The following is a 13,242-nucleotide window of genomic DNA, read 5'->3' as shown; positions in this document are numbered from 1 at the left end:
TCCTGAGACTGCCTCCCATATCTGTTAATTAACGTTATACATTTTGGTAATTGTAGTCTTTTGGGTTTCAATCTGAATACCAATGACGTCATCTCCTTCAGTAAACTTCACCGCAAACTTTCATCCCATACTACCTAGGTACTACCACCACCGCCACCACCAAGGCTGATCGCAATTCGTCTGAAAATGTCATCCACCGATGTTCACGACCAAGAAATAGATGCGCGATCCCGCTCAGCACTTGCTTCGACACGGCGCAACCTCCGCTACCTCTACGACCCGAAAACGGCGCCCAATGCCGTATCTTCACGCCGCACCCGCGCATTTCTCCGCGTCGTCCGCTCCGGCATCATTTTCGCGTTCTGGAAACTTGTGCGATATGCAAAATACGTTGCCATTGGGTCGCTGGTGGCGACGGTAGGCGCTGGGGCTTTTGGCACATTTGTTAGCGGGGCAGGGTTCGTGTTGGCGCCGACGGGCATTGCGGGCACGATTTTCGCCGCGACGATTTGGGGGGTGGGGAGATTTGCTGTTAAGAAGGTTAAGAAGAGGTGGGGTATGACGCATGGTTATGAGGATGATGAGGAAGAGGCGTGGGAGGACAGAAGACAGGCGGGAAGGAGGAACGATTTTGGCGCGGAGGCTATGCCTTGGTGAAGGACGATTGAGAAATGGTGAGGAAGCGAGGATTCCACGATGTATTCGTGATACGAAGTCACAGATATCCAGAGCGTGAGACAACAGTGATCCGCGGACAAGTGGATTGTCAAACTGGTGATCATGTGGGAGAGAGAGCGTCGTATGAAAATCGTCTTGGACAAGAGAAACGCATGCTCGCATCTCCTTGAAACGGTCGCGTGTGAGGAGCAGCCTACAGAGAAGCTAGAAAAGGAGGTCAACAGTGAGGCGGAAGGCTTGGACGTAGTCAAGCGAGGCGGTGATCAAGGCCGAGTATGAAGGCGGCGGAGCAAGAACACGAGTACGGCGATCTGCGTACGGGGGCCATGTGAACAACTTGGCTTTACATTTCCTGAGAGATGGTACCTATTAAAGGGGTCAAGTATGAGGTGAAGGAGATTTGGTATCATTCCAGAACCGCTTGTAAACCAATTCGACAACAGTATTCTATACGTGATAAAAATCGGCGCAAAAGCGCTTGGGCGAAGCGCCGCCATATGCAATCCTAACCTTGAGTACTCTAGTGACCGTGCGAGTGCGCATGCCCTATTTGGGTGATGAGCGGAAGTAGCATGCCAATCATTACAATGCTTATGTCGCCCTTGGACATGCTGTTGTTGCCAGGATAGGCATCCATGTAGCCGTTTGCTGTGGGATCTTCGTGTGCATGTTGAGATGCTGTGGCTTCAGACATGGAGTGCATAGCGACATATCTATGTTGAATTAGTAAACGTGAGAGAGTTTTGGTAGAGTATGAAAGACTTACAAGAAGGTTCCGCCTGAGAAACATAACACCCAGCCAGTGGCCCATGTCAGACCCTCATCACCACCCAAGTGATTGCGGCCAAACATGTGTACAATAGCCCAGGTAGCCAATGCGCCAGCCGGGGCTGCTAAGCTGAAGAAAGCAAGATGTGTGCGCGCCTTTCGTTTCGAAAGCCCTTGCTTGAGAAGGACGGAAGTGAGACCAAATGCTGCCGGAGCTTTGTGCAACATAATCGCAAAGAAAATGACTAGCGACAGGGACGTGGATTCGGCTGTAGAAGAAGCACCCAGTGCGATTCCATCAGCGCATGCGTGTACAACCAGACCAATGGTGGCTGCTGGTGTCTTCTTGGTAGGTGGTGGGGGCAGGCCAGGTGTGGCTAGGGGTGTCACTGCAGCGCTCTGCATACCCATTCCGTTGAGGCTCAACGAAGACGAGTTGTGGGGACCACGTGCCAGGTTGGACAAGGAGATGTGCATTGGCTGGTACTTTGGTTTCGTAGAGGCCATGGCTTCTGGCAGATGTTCGACGAGGAACATCAAGATGTATCCTAGTATCAGTGCAACACCGATGTATGCGTGTGGGCTGGGGCCGTCGTCATGGCTGGCTTCGGCGTGTCCTTTAGCTGGCTCGTCGTCTTCGGGTGCGTGCACGCGGGTATGTCCCTCCTTGTGACCTTCTGTCGAGTCGTCATCTCCGCCTTTCTGCGGGTGGGGATCCTCGGCAGGCTCCTCCTTCTCCTTGCTGTCCTTGATCTTCTTCAACTGCATGTCAATGGCAGCTTTGTCGCTAGTCATGTCTAGGGCGCCCGGGGCCTTGATTGCCCCTCCGCTGAGGGAGCTTGTTCCCAGTTGGTCCGCTCTCTTCCAGCTGGGGAACTTGGGCGGGTGAGGTATCTCTTTTTGCAGGCTCGTGACGGATGGGATAGATTGGAGGCTTCGGGCACTATGCGAGTGTGCTTTGCTTGGGGCGCTGTACATGGTTTCGATGCCTTCGGGTATGATGACGATCAAGGAGGTGCCTACCAGCACACCGGTGCCGAGCAGGGTGATGATGCGCAATTGGCGGGTGGAGAGGTTAAAGGAGAGGGGGAGAATGCCGGCGAGAAAGGAGCTGTGCGTGTTAGAGTTCAGTCGTGTGCACTGTAGCGGCTGGCGACATACGCAACGGCCATGACGGTGCTCAGAGCGAGCAGCATGAAGAGTCCGTCCCACATGTTGGGGTCGTGTGTAGTCTCGTCCCCTAAGCGGATCTACCAAGAAAGAATGCGCCGAGTGCACAGAAGAGAGAAGAAGACGACAAGCGGTTCAATCGACGCTATCCATGCCTCGATCAGTCGGCCGTCGCAATTCGGGAGAGGTGGTGGCAGTGTTGTGTGCGGTGAGGGCTGGGGAGTTTGAGAGGTGCGAGGCTGTTGTGGACAAGTTGGTGGTATAGCGCAACTTTCTTGAGGCGGCTTGGTGGTATTAGACTAGCAGGGGCGGGAACGACGTAGGTTAGGGCTGGCTGCCTTAAAACGCGTCTCCCGTCGCGCTAGTCGCTCCTTCACTTTACGCGCTGACTGTCCGCCATCTAGCTGCGACACACCACTCACCCCGCCCACGTCGCCCACGTATCTGCATCCACTTGACCTAAGTCGCGTGACAAGCATCGTCATCATCATGGAGCTGGATCTCGACGACTGTAAGTTACAAACAGCCAGCACCCTAACCAACACCAAGGTGCAGCCATGGATGGCTTCGGCGCATACGTTGCTGACATTGCCTAGGGGTCACCAACTCCAACGAATGCTTCCACATCAATCTCTACCGCACATGCAATCAAAACGGCCCGGAACGCATCCTCGACGAATCCTTCCACCCAAGCTACACGCACACTGTCATCGAAGAGAACGAGACAATCGCCGGCTACAAGAATCCAAGCATCGAGCTTGACTTCCGCGCAAACGACCTAAACCCGAAGCTGAAGATATCCTTCGACCAGGAGCTCGACCTCAAGAAGATCTCCTCAGATCTGAACCAGGTTGATCTATCACCGGAGCTGTTCCGCGAGTACCTACCCGAGTCTATCGATGATGCTGCTGGCGCCACGTCTTCAGATTGGAAACCACCGGGCGAGTGTATCAAGACCTTTAGTCTGTACGGGAAACAGTATGAGGTGTGGAAAGCTTCCATGACGGATCCCGACGCTCGGCGCATCTGGACGAATATGAAAATCCTCAACCTGCTCTTCATCGACGGCGCGACATTGGAGGGCTTGGACGACGAGGAAACGCATCATCGTTGGTCACTATACCTTCTGTACGATGTGACACCTTTGTCAGATGCATCGCTTTCCCCATACACACTTGCCGGTTTCTCCACATCGTATCGCGCTTGGATCTTCCCCACCTACGAAATTGCGCGTGCCACGAAGCAGCTGCCATCTCCAGCCGAAAGCAGTAACGGTGACGCGGAAAAATACACGCCGCCTCGTCTGACACAAGATCCCGAGACCTTCCTCTTTACCGACAAGCTTGACCTTCTTGAGACGCCGTCGAGGGAACGCATTTCACAATTCCTCATCCTCCCTCCATACCAAGGCCAATCCCTCGGAAGCCGCTTGTATGATACCATCTTCCACGAATTGGTGAACAAGCCCTTCATTTACGAGATTCCGGTCGAGGATCCAAGCGAGGCTTTCGATGCCATGCGAGATTACAGCGACATCACATACCTTCGTACACTTCCCGCCTTCAAAGACCTGTCAATTGTCTCAGCCCTTCCCCAGGAATCGCTGAGGAAGGATTCGCCGATTCCGCGGGACCAAATCCTCGGAAACGGCAAAGACCTTGAAGAGCTCCGGAAGAGTACCAAGATTGTGAGCAGACAGTTCTACAGGATGGTCGAGCTTCATCTGTTATCGACAATCCCACCAAACAACCGAAATCGTGCGCGAATCACAAGGAAAGCCAAGTCCAGCAACGAGAACGATAGAAAATACTACTTCTGGCGGTTAGCCCTCAAGCACCGAATCTACAGCCAGAACGCGGATGCATTGGATCAGATGGAGGATGTCGCAGAGCGCGTAGAGAAGCTGGAGTGTGCAGTCGACTCGCAGCAAGAGGAATTCGAAGAGCGTCTGGAAGGGTTGGAGAAGCGCCAGAGTCTTGCCGCGGAACAAACATCTGCTCCCGCAGCCGGTGCAAGAAGCAAGAGGAAGAGAGCGGTTGTGGTCGAGGATGATGAGGATGACGAGTGGGAAGACATGGATGAAGGGTCAGTTGCTAGCTCTAAGAGGATGCGATCGTAACGTGATTATGCTGTAACGGTTCAAAGGTATTCCAAATGAGAGCGGTGCCTCTCTTGGTTGACTAGGGTGTCTCAAAGACCACAATCTGTATGGAAGCCTTACCCTGGGATCTCATTCATCATCATAGTTTAGGCAGTATACCCAATCCATGAAATGCTCTTGCGCCGCTATCAAAGACTATTGGAATGTTAGTCGGCTGGGTCGAAAAGCTATACCTAACGGCGATTAAAAGCTAATCTCCGCGCGGGGCAGAGCTACCCCACGCCCAAATTTTGGAATCTGAACGTCGAGCCTGAACAGCGTCGACGCAGTGCAAACACAGTCACACCAGTTTTCCTTGTAAAGTCCTCGGGCAGTTTCATGCACACAATGCCAGACCGTCAGTTCAACCTCACTGTCCTAATCTCAGGCAATGGCTCCAACCTTCAAGCCCTCATTGACGCATGCGCGTCCGGCGCCCTCCCCAACACGCGCATAACACATGTTATATCAAAGTATTACAGCCTCTAATCCAAAATTTCCTCGATAACAAACCTAACACACTCACAGTCGCAAAGCAGCATACGGTCTCGAACGCGCCAGCAAAGCCTCGATACCAACAACCTACCACAATCTCGTTGCCTACAAAAAGAAACATGCAGACGACAAGGCCCGCGAAGAATACGACCGCGACCTCGCACAAATAATCCTACATGGGCAACATCCACGCCCTGACCTTATCGTCTGCGCGGGTTGGATGCACATTGTCACCACTGCCTTCCTCTCGCCCATTGCCGAAGCCGGTGTCAAAATAATAAACCTACATCCCGCTCTGCCGGGCGAGTTTGCCGGTGCGAAAGCGATTGAGCGTGCGTGGACGGCGGGCAAAGAGGATGGGTTGAAGAGGACCGGTGTTATGATACACGAGGTCATTGCAGAGGTGGATGCTGGAGACGCGATCGTTACACAAGAGGTCGAGTTGAAGGAGGGAGAGACATTGGAGGAGTTGGAAGAGAGAATTCATGCGGTTGAGCATGGTTTGATTGTTGAGGGAACAAGAAGGGTGCTGCAGGGGTTGGGGAATACATCATGAAGGGAAATGGTCATGGGTGCGATGAGCAAAAGATAAGGATGATATGATACCCAGAATGGATGACATGGATACATGGTGAAAGCAGGTACTATGTCAGGTATTGAGCAGACGATGCGTTGGTCTGTAGGGAGCATCACTTGGTATGACTTTGAGATAGCAACAAGCGCTAAGAACGTGCTGCGAGCTGCTTTGCGAAAATAGTGTTTTGGCATGTCTGATCGCGGATTGAACACCCAAAAGGACATGCGTGGCGTTGGAGCTTGTCGTTGTGTTTCCATCATCTAAATTTTTGGACGCTTTCATGCTGCGACTGTCTAGTCATCCTTCTTGAGATAGTTGACCAAGTCGACCATTTCAGACTGCGACATGGCGGAACTCATGGCTTGATATGCCTCGTACAGAATCCAGAGCGGGAATACGACCCATAAGCCATTGAAGAATGTGAGGTACAGCCAACTGCTGCATGTTAGTGAAGAACCATCAAACCTGAGCTACATTGGTGTATGGACTTGGCAGCTGCTGAGATAGACGGAAGGAATACGCCAGATTCGGAGTGATTACATATGCAGCTTGCATGTTTTGTGCGTTGTTGTGTTGAGTTGTGTGGTCGTGGTCGAGAGATGAGAAGTGGGTCCGCGGGAGACGGTGCGCCGGACAGCGCATATGCAGGACCAGCACATCACTGCTCTTAGGCCAGGAACGACACACTCAACGCATGTGAAAGTGTTTACCTTGTGTGCGAACTCATCGGTAGATGCACATGAAGAAGACGAGATGGACAGTTGCAGCTGTGCAATGGACCAGGCATGCGACTCAGCCCTCGCACAACTCTCACAGAAGGCGTGACCGTGTAGAATAGGGAATACATGACAAACATGAACCATGAACTTACAGATACATCCAATTGCTTGTGTCGAGATTGGGGCTTCCAGTCAGCCACTCAGGCGCGAAAGTCATCCAGCCTAATGTAGCGGTGAACCACGTGTCAGCCACATACTCGCAACAACGCAGTTTCATATCATCTCAACAATCCTCGGGCCGGGCCCACATCTCGCTTCACCAATTGTAATGGCTTCCACAACTTGCACATGTTCCGCATTAACTGGAACAAAGTAATGAAAGTGTTTGTGACTCACCTCCGTATATCTCCCCTGTGGCCAGTACTATCATCCAGAACCACTTCTTCAGCACCCCTTTCTTCTCGTCTTTGGAGAGAAGATAGCAAATCCAACATGCCAACGGGCCCGCAACAAACACAGTCAGTATCTCGAGAGCCACCACCGTTAGATCCGTACCTCCCCATCGCTTGTCAGCCTTTGCATACTCCTGCCACAACCGACTCAATGGACCCGTCCCATAGTTTGCTCCGTAAAGGAGATCTTGCCTGCCCAGCCAATATACATCTGGTGGAGTAAAGAGGGTGATATGAGGATGGTTGCGCGATGCGGCAGAGAAAGAGGTGGGCAGCGAATACGTGACGAAGAAGCAATTCCAGAGGAAGGAGCCTTCAAACACAAAGTGGATTAGAGCGTCGAAGAGATGCCAGATGAAAAGCACGCGTATCTTGAGGGTCGTCGTTTTCGGCAGGACTTTTATCGAAGCACCATAAGCGCCACCGAGGAGAGCGAGTACAGCTAAGAGCGATATCACGGTCGTCGCGTCGATTTCCGGACCTGAGCGGGGAACAGGCGGCGGTACAACGGGCGGCGGCGGAGGCACTTTCCTGCTACCGAAGAAAAACATCGTGATACGTTAACACGACGAACACGGGACCACGATGCGGCTCGGCTGGGACACAACTCGCTTGTGTCGTGGATGAATACGCGCTCGGGTGCAGCTGTGGAAGATAATTCAGGGTCCCAGGGACGCTAACGAGCTTAGACCATGGTCACATGGCTGAGGAAGTCACGATCCAGAACCAATAGCTTCAGAATCCGCGGTAGAGAGCATGCTCACGAGGTGCGCCTAGGTGGATACATCGTGAAATAAGGGTAAGCGTTTTTTGACATGTTTTTTTTTTATTTACTGCTATATAGACTCCCAGGTCCACGTTGTTCTCCGACAACTTTCAACGCCGATCATCCCGACCCGAGTAACGATGAAATTTCCAAACCCCACACACGAACGAACAAGATATCGCACATTTGATAATACAATCGACACAATTTAGACAACCACATGCTCGCATTCTTTGCCGCTCCTACCGCCTATGTACGAAGATTCGGATCAACGAGTCCTATTGAATGATGAGAAAAACGCTCCAACATGCAAAACCGTCCCAAGCTTTTGCGAACCCACAGATCAGAAGCGACTGTCAATAAACGCCGAAACCAGAGTGGGGTAGCTCATAGAGCATTACAACACCAATCTATGGTATGAGGAAGAATGAGGAAAAGGATAAAGATGATCGAGGAACGCCATAATGGGACCCAATGTACGCCGGTGGAAAAGACATGCAAGAAAGCCAATAGGAAGATGCTGCAAAGGAGCCGTCCGGATTATGCTGGATGAGGCGATCGTCTCTAACAAGACGTCGCGAGGAACGCTAGTCGCTGGCCCACAACAACGTTTCGTACCGTGGTGAAGAAGATTCGTGAGCGCTCAGTTGCCGGCAGACCAGAAACATCCGCTCCACTCGTCCATCAGTTAGGTCGTAAGCGTACTTCGTGTCCAAAGAGATTCGTTACGCGGGAAAAGCAAGTACCCCGCAAATTCAGGTAATGCAGTGACTTCTTAAACGCAAGCCTGAGGTGTTTGGCTGAGCTCAATGAAGACGCCGCTTGGCATGTTGTAGGCATACTGATATTGAGAGGTGTATTGATCCTCGGATGAGTAGCCGGTAAGAGGGCCCGACGAGGCCTGATGAGAGATGAAGGGTGATGAGCTCCGAGGGGTGACAAGGTCACTCGCACCGTCTACCATGAGTGGCATGGAGGGCGATGGAGGACTGCTTGTAGCCGAAGACTGGTTGCTTCCAGTAGTGTGGCTGATCACGTAGTCCTGGGCTCCGTCGCTATGTGTGTTCCTTGTCGAAGGCGTAGTGACGTTGGGAGAAATTTTGCCAGTAGGTGTGCCAAACTGGATGCGAGTCAGTTTCCGTCTAGGCCAAGCTACCAGGGTGCTGAGATGGAGGTTGAGAACGTACAAAGCAGAACTTCTGGATTAACTCGTTGTACTCGGCAGACTGAAGATCGGGCTTCTCAAGCGTCAGAGAGTCGGGGCGAGTACCAGGGATAGGAGCAGTAGATGCGGGCGCCTGGACAGCAGGAGCCGGGCGATCAAAGTAACCGTTGTTCATCTTGCCCTGGGTGTTTACCTTGAGTCCGCTGCGATCACCAAGTGCCGTCTGGGCAGTGGAAAGAGCAGCCGACAGCGAGGCACCAAAGTCGTAGCGAGAGGCGAAAGCCTGAGCGACTTGGGGACGAGATGAAGTCTGGGCGGTATAGATGCTGCTACGCTTGCTCCTTGGCTTGAGCCTGATCGACGAGTTGGGTGATTCAGCAATGATGGCACGACCGCTACCAAACTGGAACCTGGTCTCGTTGTCGTGACCAAAGTCATCGTCAAAGGAAGCAGCAGGCATGGAACGGGGGCGGGGAGCCAAAGGTGAGTGCCGGCTGCGAGGGACAGCGCCGAGACTGGCAGTCGGGCGCTTGCTCTCACGCTGCTTGACCTTCTTTGAGAAGTCAACCTGATAGTTCATCGAGTTGTTGTTGTCCCAGTACTCTTGGCCGTTAACCTGGTACCGAACACACAGTAGCAGAGTCTTGGATTCGAGGTTTGCCTGGTCAGCCAGCTTGATGTTGAAGTTGAATCGGTCGTAACCGTCCTCCTTCTGCTTCTTGCGAACGTCCTGGTTGAACTCAGCAACCACCTCCGAGGTGGTCTTCCAGTAGTCAAGTGTGAATCGAGCCACGACAAACTTGTGGAAGGATAGGTTAGCCACTGCGATGTTGCCGACCAGTGTCTGGTGATCAGAGGCAAGGAAAATTCGCTCCACGCGAACGGGGGCTGTTTGCCTCTCATATGTGTCGTGGGTAGGGAAGTTCATCAGCTTGATCTCCCATTCAGGTGTCTTGGAACGCGAATCTTCGCCAAAAGGATACTCGCTCTCGCTGTCATAGGTCTCAACGGGGGAAGAGCCTGCACTGACAGCAATGGGCCGGTCGACCTGGAGGAAGTGCCTGACCTGCTCAATGTCCTCGTTGAAGTGGACTGCTTTAGAGTAGGTTGGGGTACCAGGCATGCTTGAGGGGCGGCGGCGGGACGGGGGGCGAAGAGCAGGCTTGACGAGCTCGCCAGACTTCTTGCGTAGTAGCGGCGGTTTTATCCGCAGCTCCTCGTCCTCGGCATCGCTACCATCTGATGAGCTGATGATTGTCTCTGTGTTGATGGGATGGATCATGTGTTGTGAGAGCATGATTTCGCTGGAAGACCGTGAGTGTGCAATCTTGCGTGCTTCGGCGGATAGTGTGCGCGCCATGGTGACGGGAGGCTGTGGCCTTGCCTGCTTTGCGTTCTCGGTGGTTTCGCGAGTAGGCGAGGGTATCCGCTTCTGGTCAATGTGCTGGAGTGCCTGTTGGAGTTCGCGAAGGTCTCCGATGCTACGACCGCGCTCTTCATCGTCCGAGGAATCAGGAGGAGTCGTGATCGCACCTGACGGAATCAGAAGATCGTTCACAGGAGGAGGAGACGGGCGGAGGCTACCGTTAGCTGAAGGACCATGGCGGCTAGCGTCAGACTTGATATCTACGCTTCCGGTTCCTTGTTGGCCATTAGCGGCGGTGTTGTCGTTGGTGACAGAAGACGGCGACCGACGCGACTTGGCCAAGTATGAGGTTGATGAGACGGAGCGAGGCAGGGAAGGGCGTTGCGACGTGGCTGGCGAGCGGGGGGACTGGTCGACGTAGGAGTGGTTCCGGCTCAGGGTGGGACTGTTAGTCTTGGACGAGGCCGGCGACCGCTGGGAGGGAGGCGTGTAAGGCATTCGGTCGGCTTCGTGGGGTGAGAGGAAGCGGGTCGAAAGGGTGTTTGTGGAGGGGCTTCAGTGTTTTGAAAGCATTAAAAGAATTACTGTAACGAGGAGTCTGCGAAGGAGTGTAAGCGAAGGCACCACGGCGAAAAGACTGACAGGGTCCCGTGCTACGCAGAATTGATGCGATGCGAGCCGCTTGGTATAGTCGTGGGGCGGGCTAGCTTACAGATATAGGTGAAGCAACGAGCGGCTTGCAAAGCTCGCTCTGGGGAGAGAAGCGGGTAGGGAAAGGTTGCAACGTGGGCGGTCGCAGCTAGCAAAAGCTGCAATGACGTCGGAGTTGGCGGATGGGCTCGATCTGGGGGGAATCGAGACGATTGTGAGGCTTTCGAAGGACCGAAAGTATGTGCAGTATGGCAGCGAGGCCGGTGGCTTCCGTATAAACAAGCGGCGGGCGCTCTTACGATATAGCACTGGGAAGGAACCGTGGGCGAGGCGGCGGTGGAGTGGAGAGGCTGATGGGCCGTGTGTCAAACCAAGATGCACTTCGTTTGGCTGCAGCAGTCCTATTAAAAGGGTCTTCTGGCTGCAATGGGCCCGGCGAGTGTTGAAGAGGAGGGACGGAGAAGAGTGTTGAGGGCGGTAGCGCTGAAGAAGCGTGCAGGGCCGCGACTATTGGGGAATCGTTGAACCAGGATAGTAGCGAAATCGAGGCCTCAAGCTTGGATGCAGGCAGGGGGGGCAGACCAGGAGCTGCAGCACAGCACCAATGCAGACGTGGGTCAAGGCCTTTTAGCTCAACCCCAACAGACCGGGGCACCACCAAGGATTTTCACCACGCAGCCAAGCGGCAGCAACCGGTTCTGACTACTGCGGCGAGAGGCCAACGGGAGCGGAGACAGGCGCCGCGTCGTACGCTGAGGGAGGGGGGGCGACGACAGAGACGCAGGCCGACGGCGGCGGCTGCGACAAGAGGTACTTTGGGGTACGCCGACTACCTGGCCTACCTGACTGCGCTTCCGTATCCGTGGTGGCGTCGGCGCGGGATTAGCAGATGATTCATGTTCTTTATCTCCCGACAGCAAGCGAACGTCGGCCTTGTCTGGCTGGCTCTGGCTCTGGCACGGCTACAGCTCGAAACGGTGCTACAGCGCGCTGCTGTTCTGCTCACCCACCCGTAGGCGGCCGGCTCTATTACTCACTCGCTGTCGCAGCTATATCGTACGTGTTCGCCGTTGTTCGCTCGGGTGCCCATGCCGCGCGCGCGCGCGCTCTCTGCTCTACTGCACGCAACCCAGCAGACATGGCCTGTCAGCAACAACAAGCCCGAGCAAGCAGCCGTGGGAAACATGGCATTCATGGCCTGCACCTCAATCACTCGATCTGAGGTCAAACCGCATCAGCTCGGATGCGTTCGTAATTTGCCAGCCGTTGCCAGGCAGTCTCAGAAGCAAGCAAGCAACGCTCAAGCCATGCGAACAGGGCCCTCAGCGACGCTGCGTGCACGTCCCAAGTTCAAGCGAGGCTGTGATGTCATTCTTGTCGCAACGAACCGTTGGACGTGCCAACGCTCGTCATTCCCACCCATTCTACACATTCTACGCATTCCCACGCTGCCATGGTTGCAGAATGCTCGACAGAAGCACGTCGCGGTACCTGAAGCTATCGGCGCGATAAGGGAGCGGCTTGCCAATCCGCCCGCCCTCCCATGAAAAATTTCCCCTCCGCGACGCTCAACACAGCGAGATCGCCGGTGCCGCTTGCCGTTTGAGAAAGGGCGGTCGGGCCAATGCCAATCAAATATCGAAGGAGAAGGGGAGGCCTAGTCGCCATCCCGGTCGCAGTTCACTGGCCCCTGCGGCGAGTGGCTGATTGCAAGCGACCTCTCAAGATATCTCTCCAAGCACTGTTGTCGTTACCATGGCCTCGCGTTCCACCGTGCTCTGCTGCAGCCCACGGGACTACAGCAGTACCCCATCTTCGTCATCTCGACTGCTGCTGGGGCCCTGCTCGCACGGCTCGCAGGTGTCGCGCGATAAAGTGAAACCTCGTCGCTGCGGCATCGCTGACCCGACCAGTTCGGCATGGCCATGTCGAAACACATGCCATTGGCTCTCGCAGCACGACCGGCTTCACAGCTTCCCCGCATTGTCAACGCCGGGCCCAGTCGAGCCTCGTATGCAGCTAAGCCCTTCGTAAAGGCATGTACGTGTCGTGGATGAGCTGATCTCCTGAATTACACATGCACGCAAAGAGATCCTCTACCTGGCGCGCCTACGCGTGGCCGTTGGGGCGGTCCATCGTTCATGGGCTGACACGCTGGGTGCAGGCGGCTCACCTCAATGCCGACGCTGCACTCGAGTGGCTGAGCGCCTAATTTCTTTTGGCAACTCCCAGGTGCACTGACAGATGAAGCCTCGCCCCGCTAACTCTCTGACAACCACGGTTCTTATCTTGCTG

At 54.2% G+C, this 13,242-nt stretch overlaps 4 protein-coding genes across 4 annotated transcripts; 1 reads left to right on the top strand and 3 right to left on the bottom strand.

Moving 5' to 3' along the window:
- Positions 1 to 1,198: 1,198 nt before the first annotated feature.
- ACET3X_005155 (uncharacterized protein) lies at positions 1,199 to 2,660 on the bottom strand (the record flags this gene model as incomplete). Its single annotated transcript, XM_069451329.1, has 3 exons — positions 1,199 to 1,391; positions 1,445 to 2,557; positions 2,608 to 2,660. The coding sequence occupies 3 exons, from the start codon at positions 2,658 to 2,660 to the stop codon at positions 1,199 to 1,201; spliced, it is 1,359 nt and encodes a 452-aa protein (XP_069307199.1).
- Positions 2,661 to 3,105: 445 nt separating this feature from the next.
- On the top strand, positions 3,106 to 5,807 carry ACET3X_005154 (uncharacterized protein; the record flags this gene model as incomplete). Its single annotated transcript, XM_069451328.1, has 4 exons — positions 3,106 to 3,127; positions 3,213 to 4,701; positions 5,047 to 5,229; positions 5,285 to 5,807. The coding sequence occupies 4 exons, from the start codon at positions 3,106 to 3,108 to the stop codon at positions 5,805 to 5,807; spliced, it is 2,217 nt and encodes a 738-aa protein (XP_069307198.1).
- Positions 5,808 to 6,121: 314 nt separating this feature from the next.
- Positions 6,122 to 7,550, bottom strand: ACET3X_005153 (uncharacterized protein; the record flags this gene model as incomplete). Its single annotated transcript, XM_069451326.1, has 3 exons — positions 6,122 to 6,263; positions 6,700 to 6,769; positions 6,944 to 7,550. 3 exons carry the CDS (start codon positions 7,548 to 7,550, stop codon positions 6,122 to 6,124), a joined length of 819 nt encoding a protein of 272 aa, XP_069307197.1.
- A 990-nt stretch (positions 7,551 to 8,540) lies between these two features.
- Positions 8,541 to 10,794, bottom strand: ACET3X_005152 (uncharacterized protein; the record flags this gene model as incomplete). Its single annotated transcript, XM_069451325.1, has 3 exons — positions 8,541 to 8,885; positions 8,953 to 10,463; positions 10,515 to 10,794. 3 exons carry the CDS (start codon positions 10,792 to 10,794, stop codon positions 8,541 to 8,543), a joined length of 2,136 nt encoding a protein of 711 aa, XP_069307196.1.
- Positions 10,795 to 13,242: the final 2,448 nt, after the last annotated feature.

The sequence above is a fragment of the Alternaria dauci genome, chromosome 4 (genome assembly GCF_042100115.1).
Source record: "Alternaria dauci strain A2016 chromosome 4, whole genome shotgun sequence".
NCBI classification, from domain to species: domain Eukaryota; kingdom Fungi; phylum Ascomycota; class Dothideomycetes; order Pleosporales; family Pleosporaceae; genus Alternaria; species Alternaria dauci.
The sequence above is the reverse complement of the archived record's forward strand: the minus strand, read 5'-3'. Positions and strand labels throughout refer to the sequence as shown.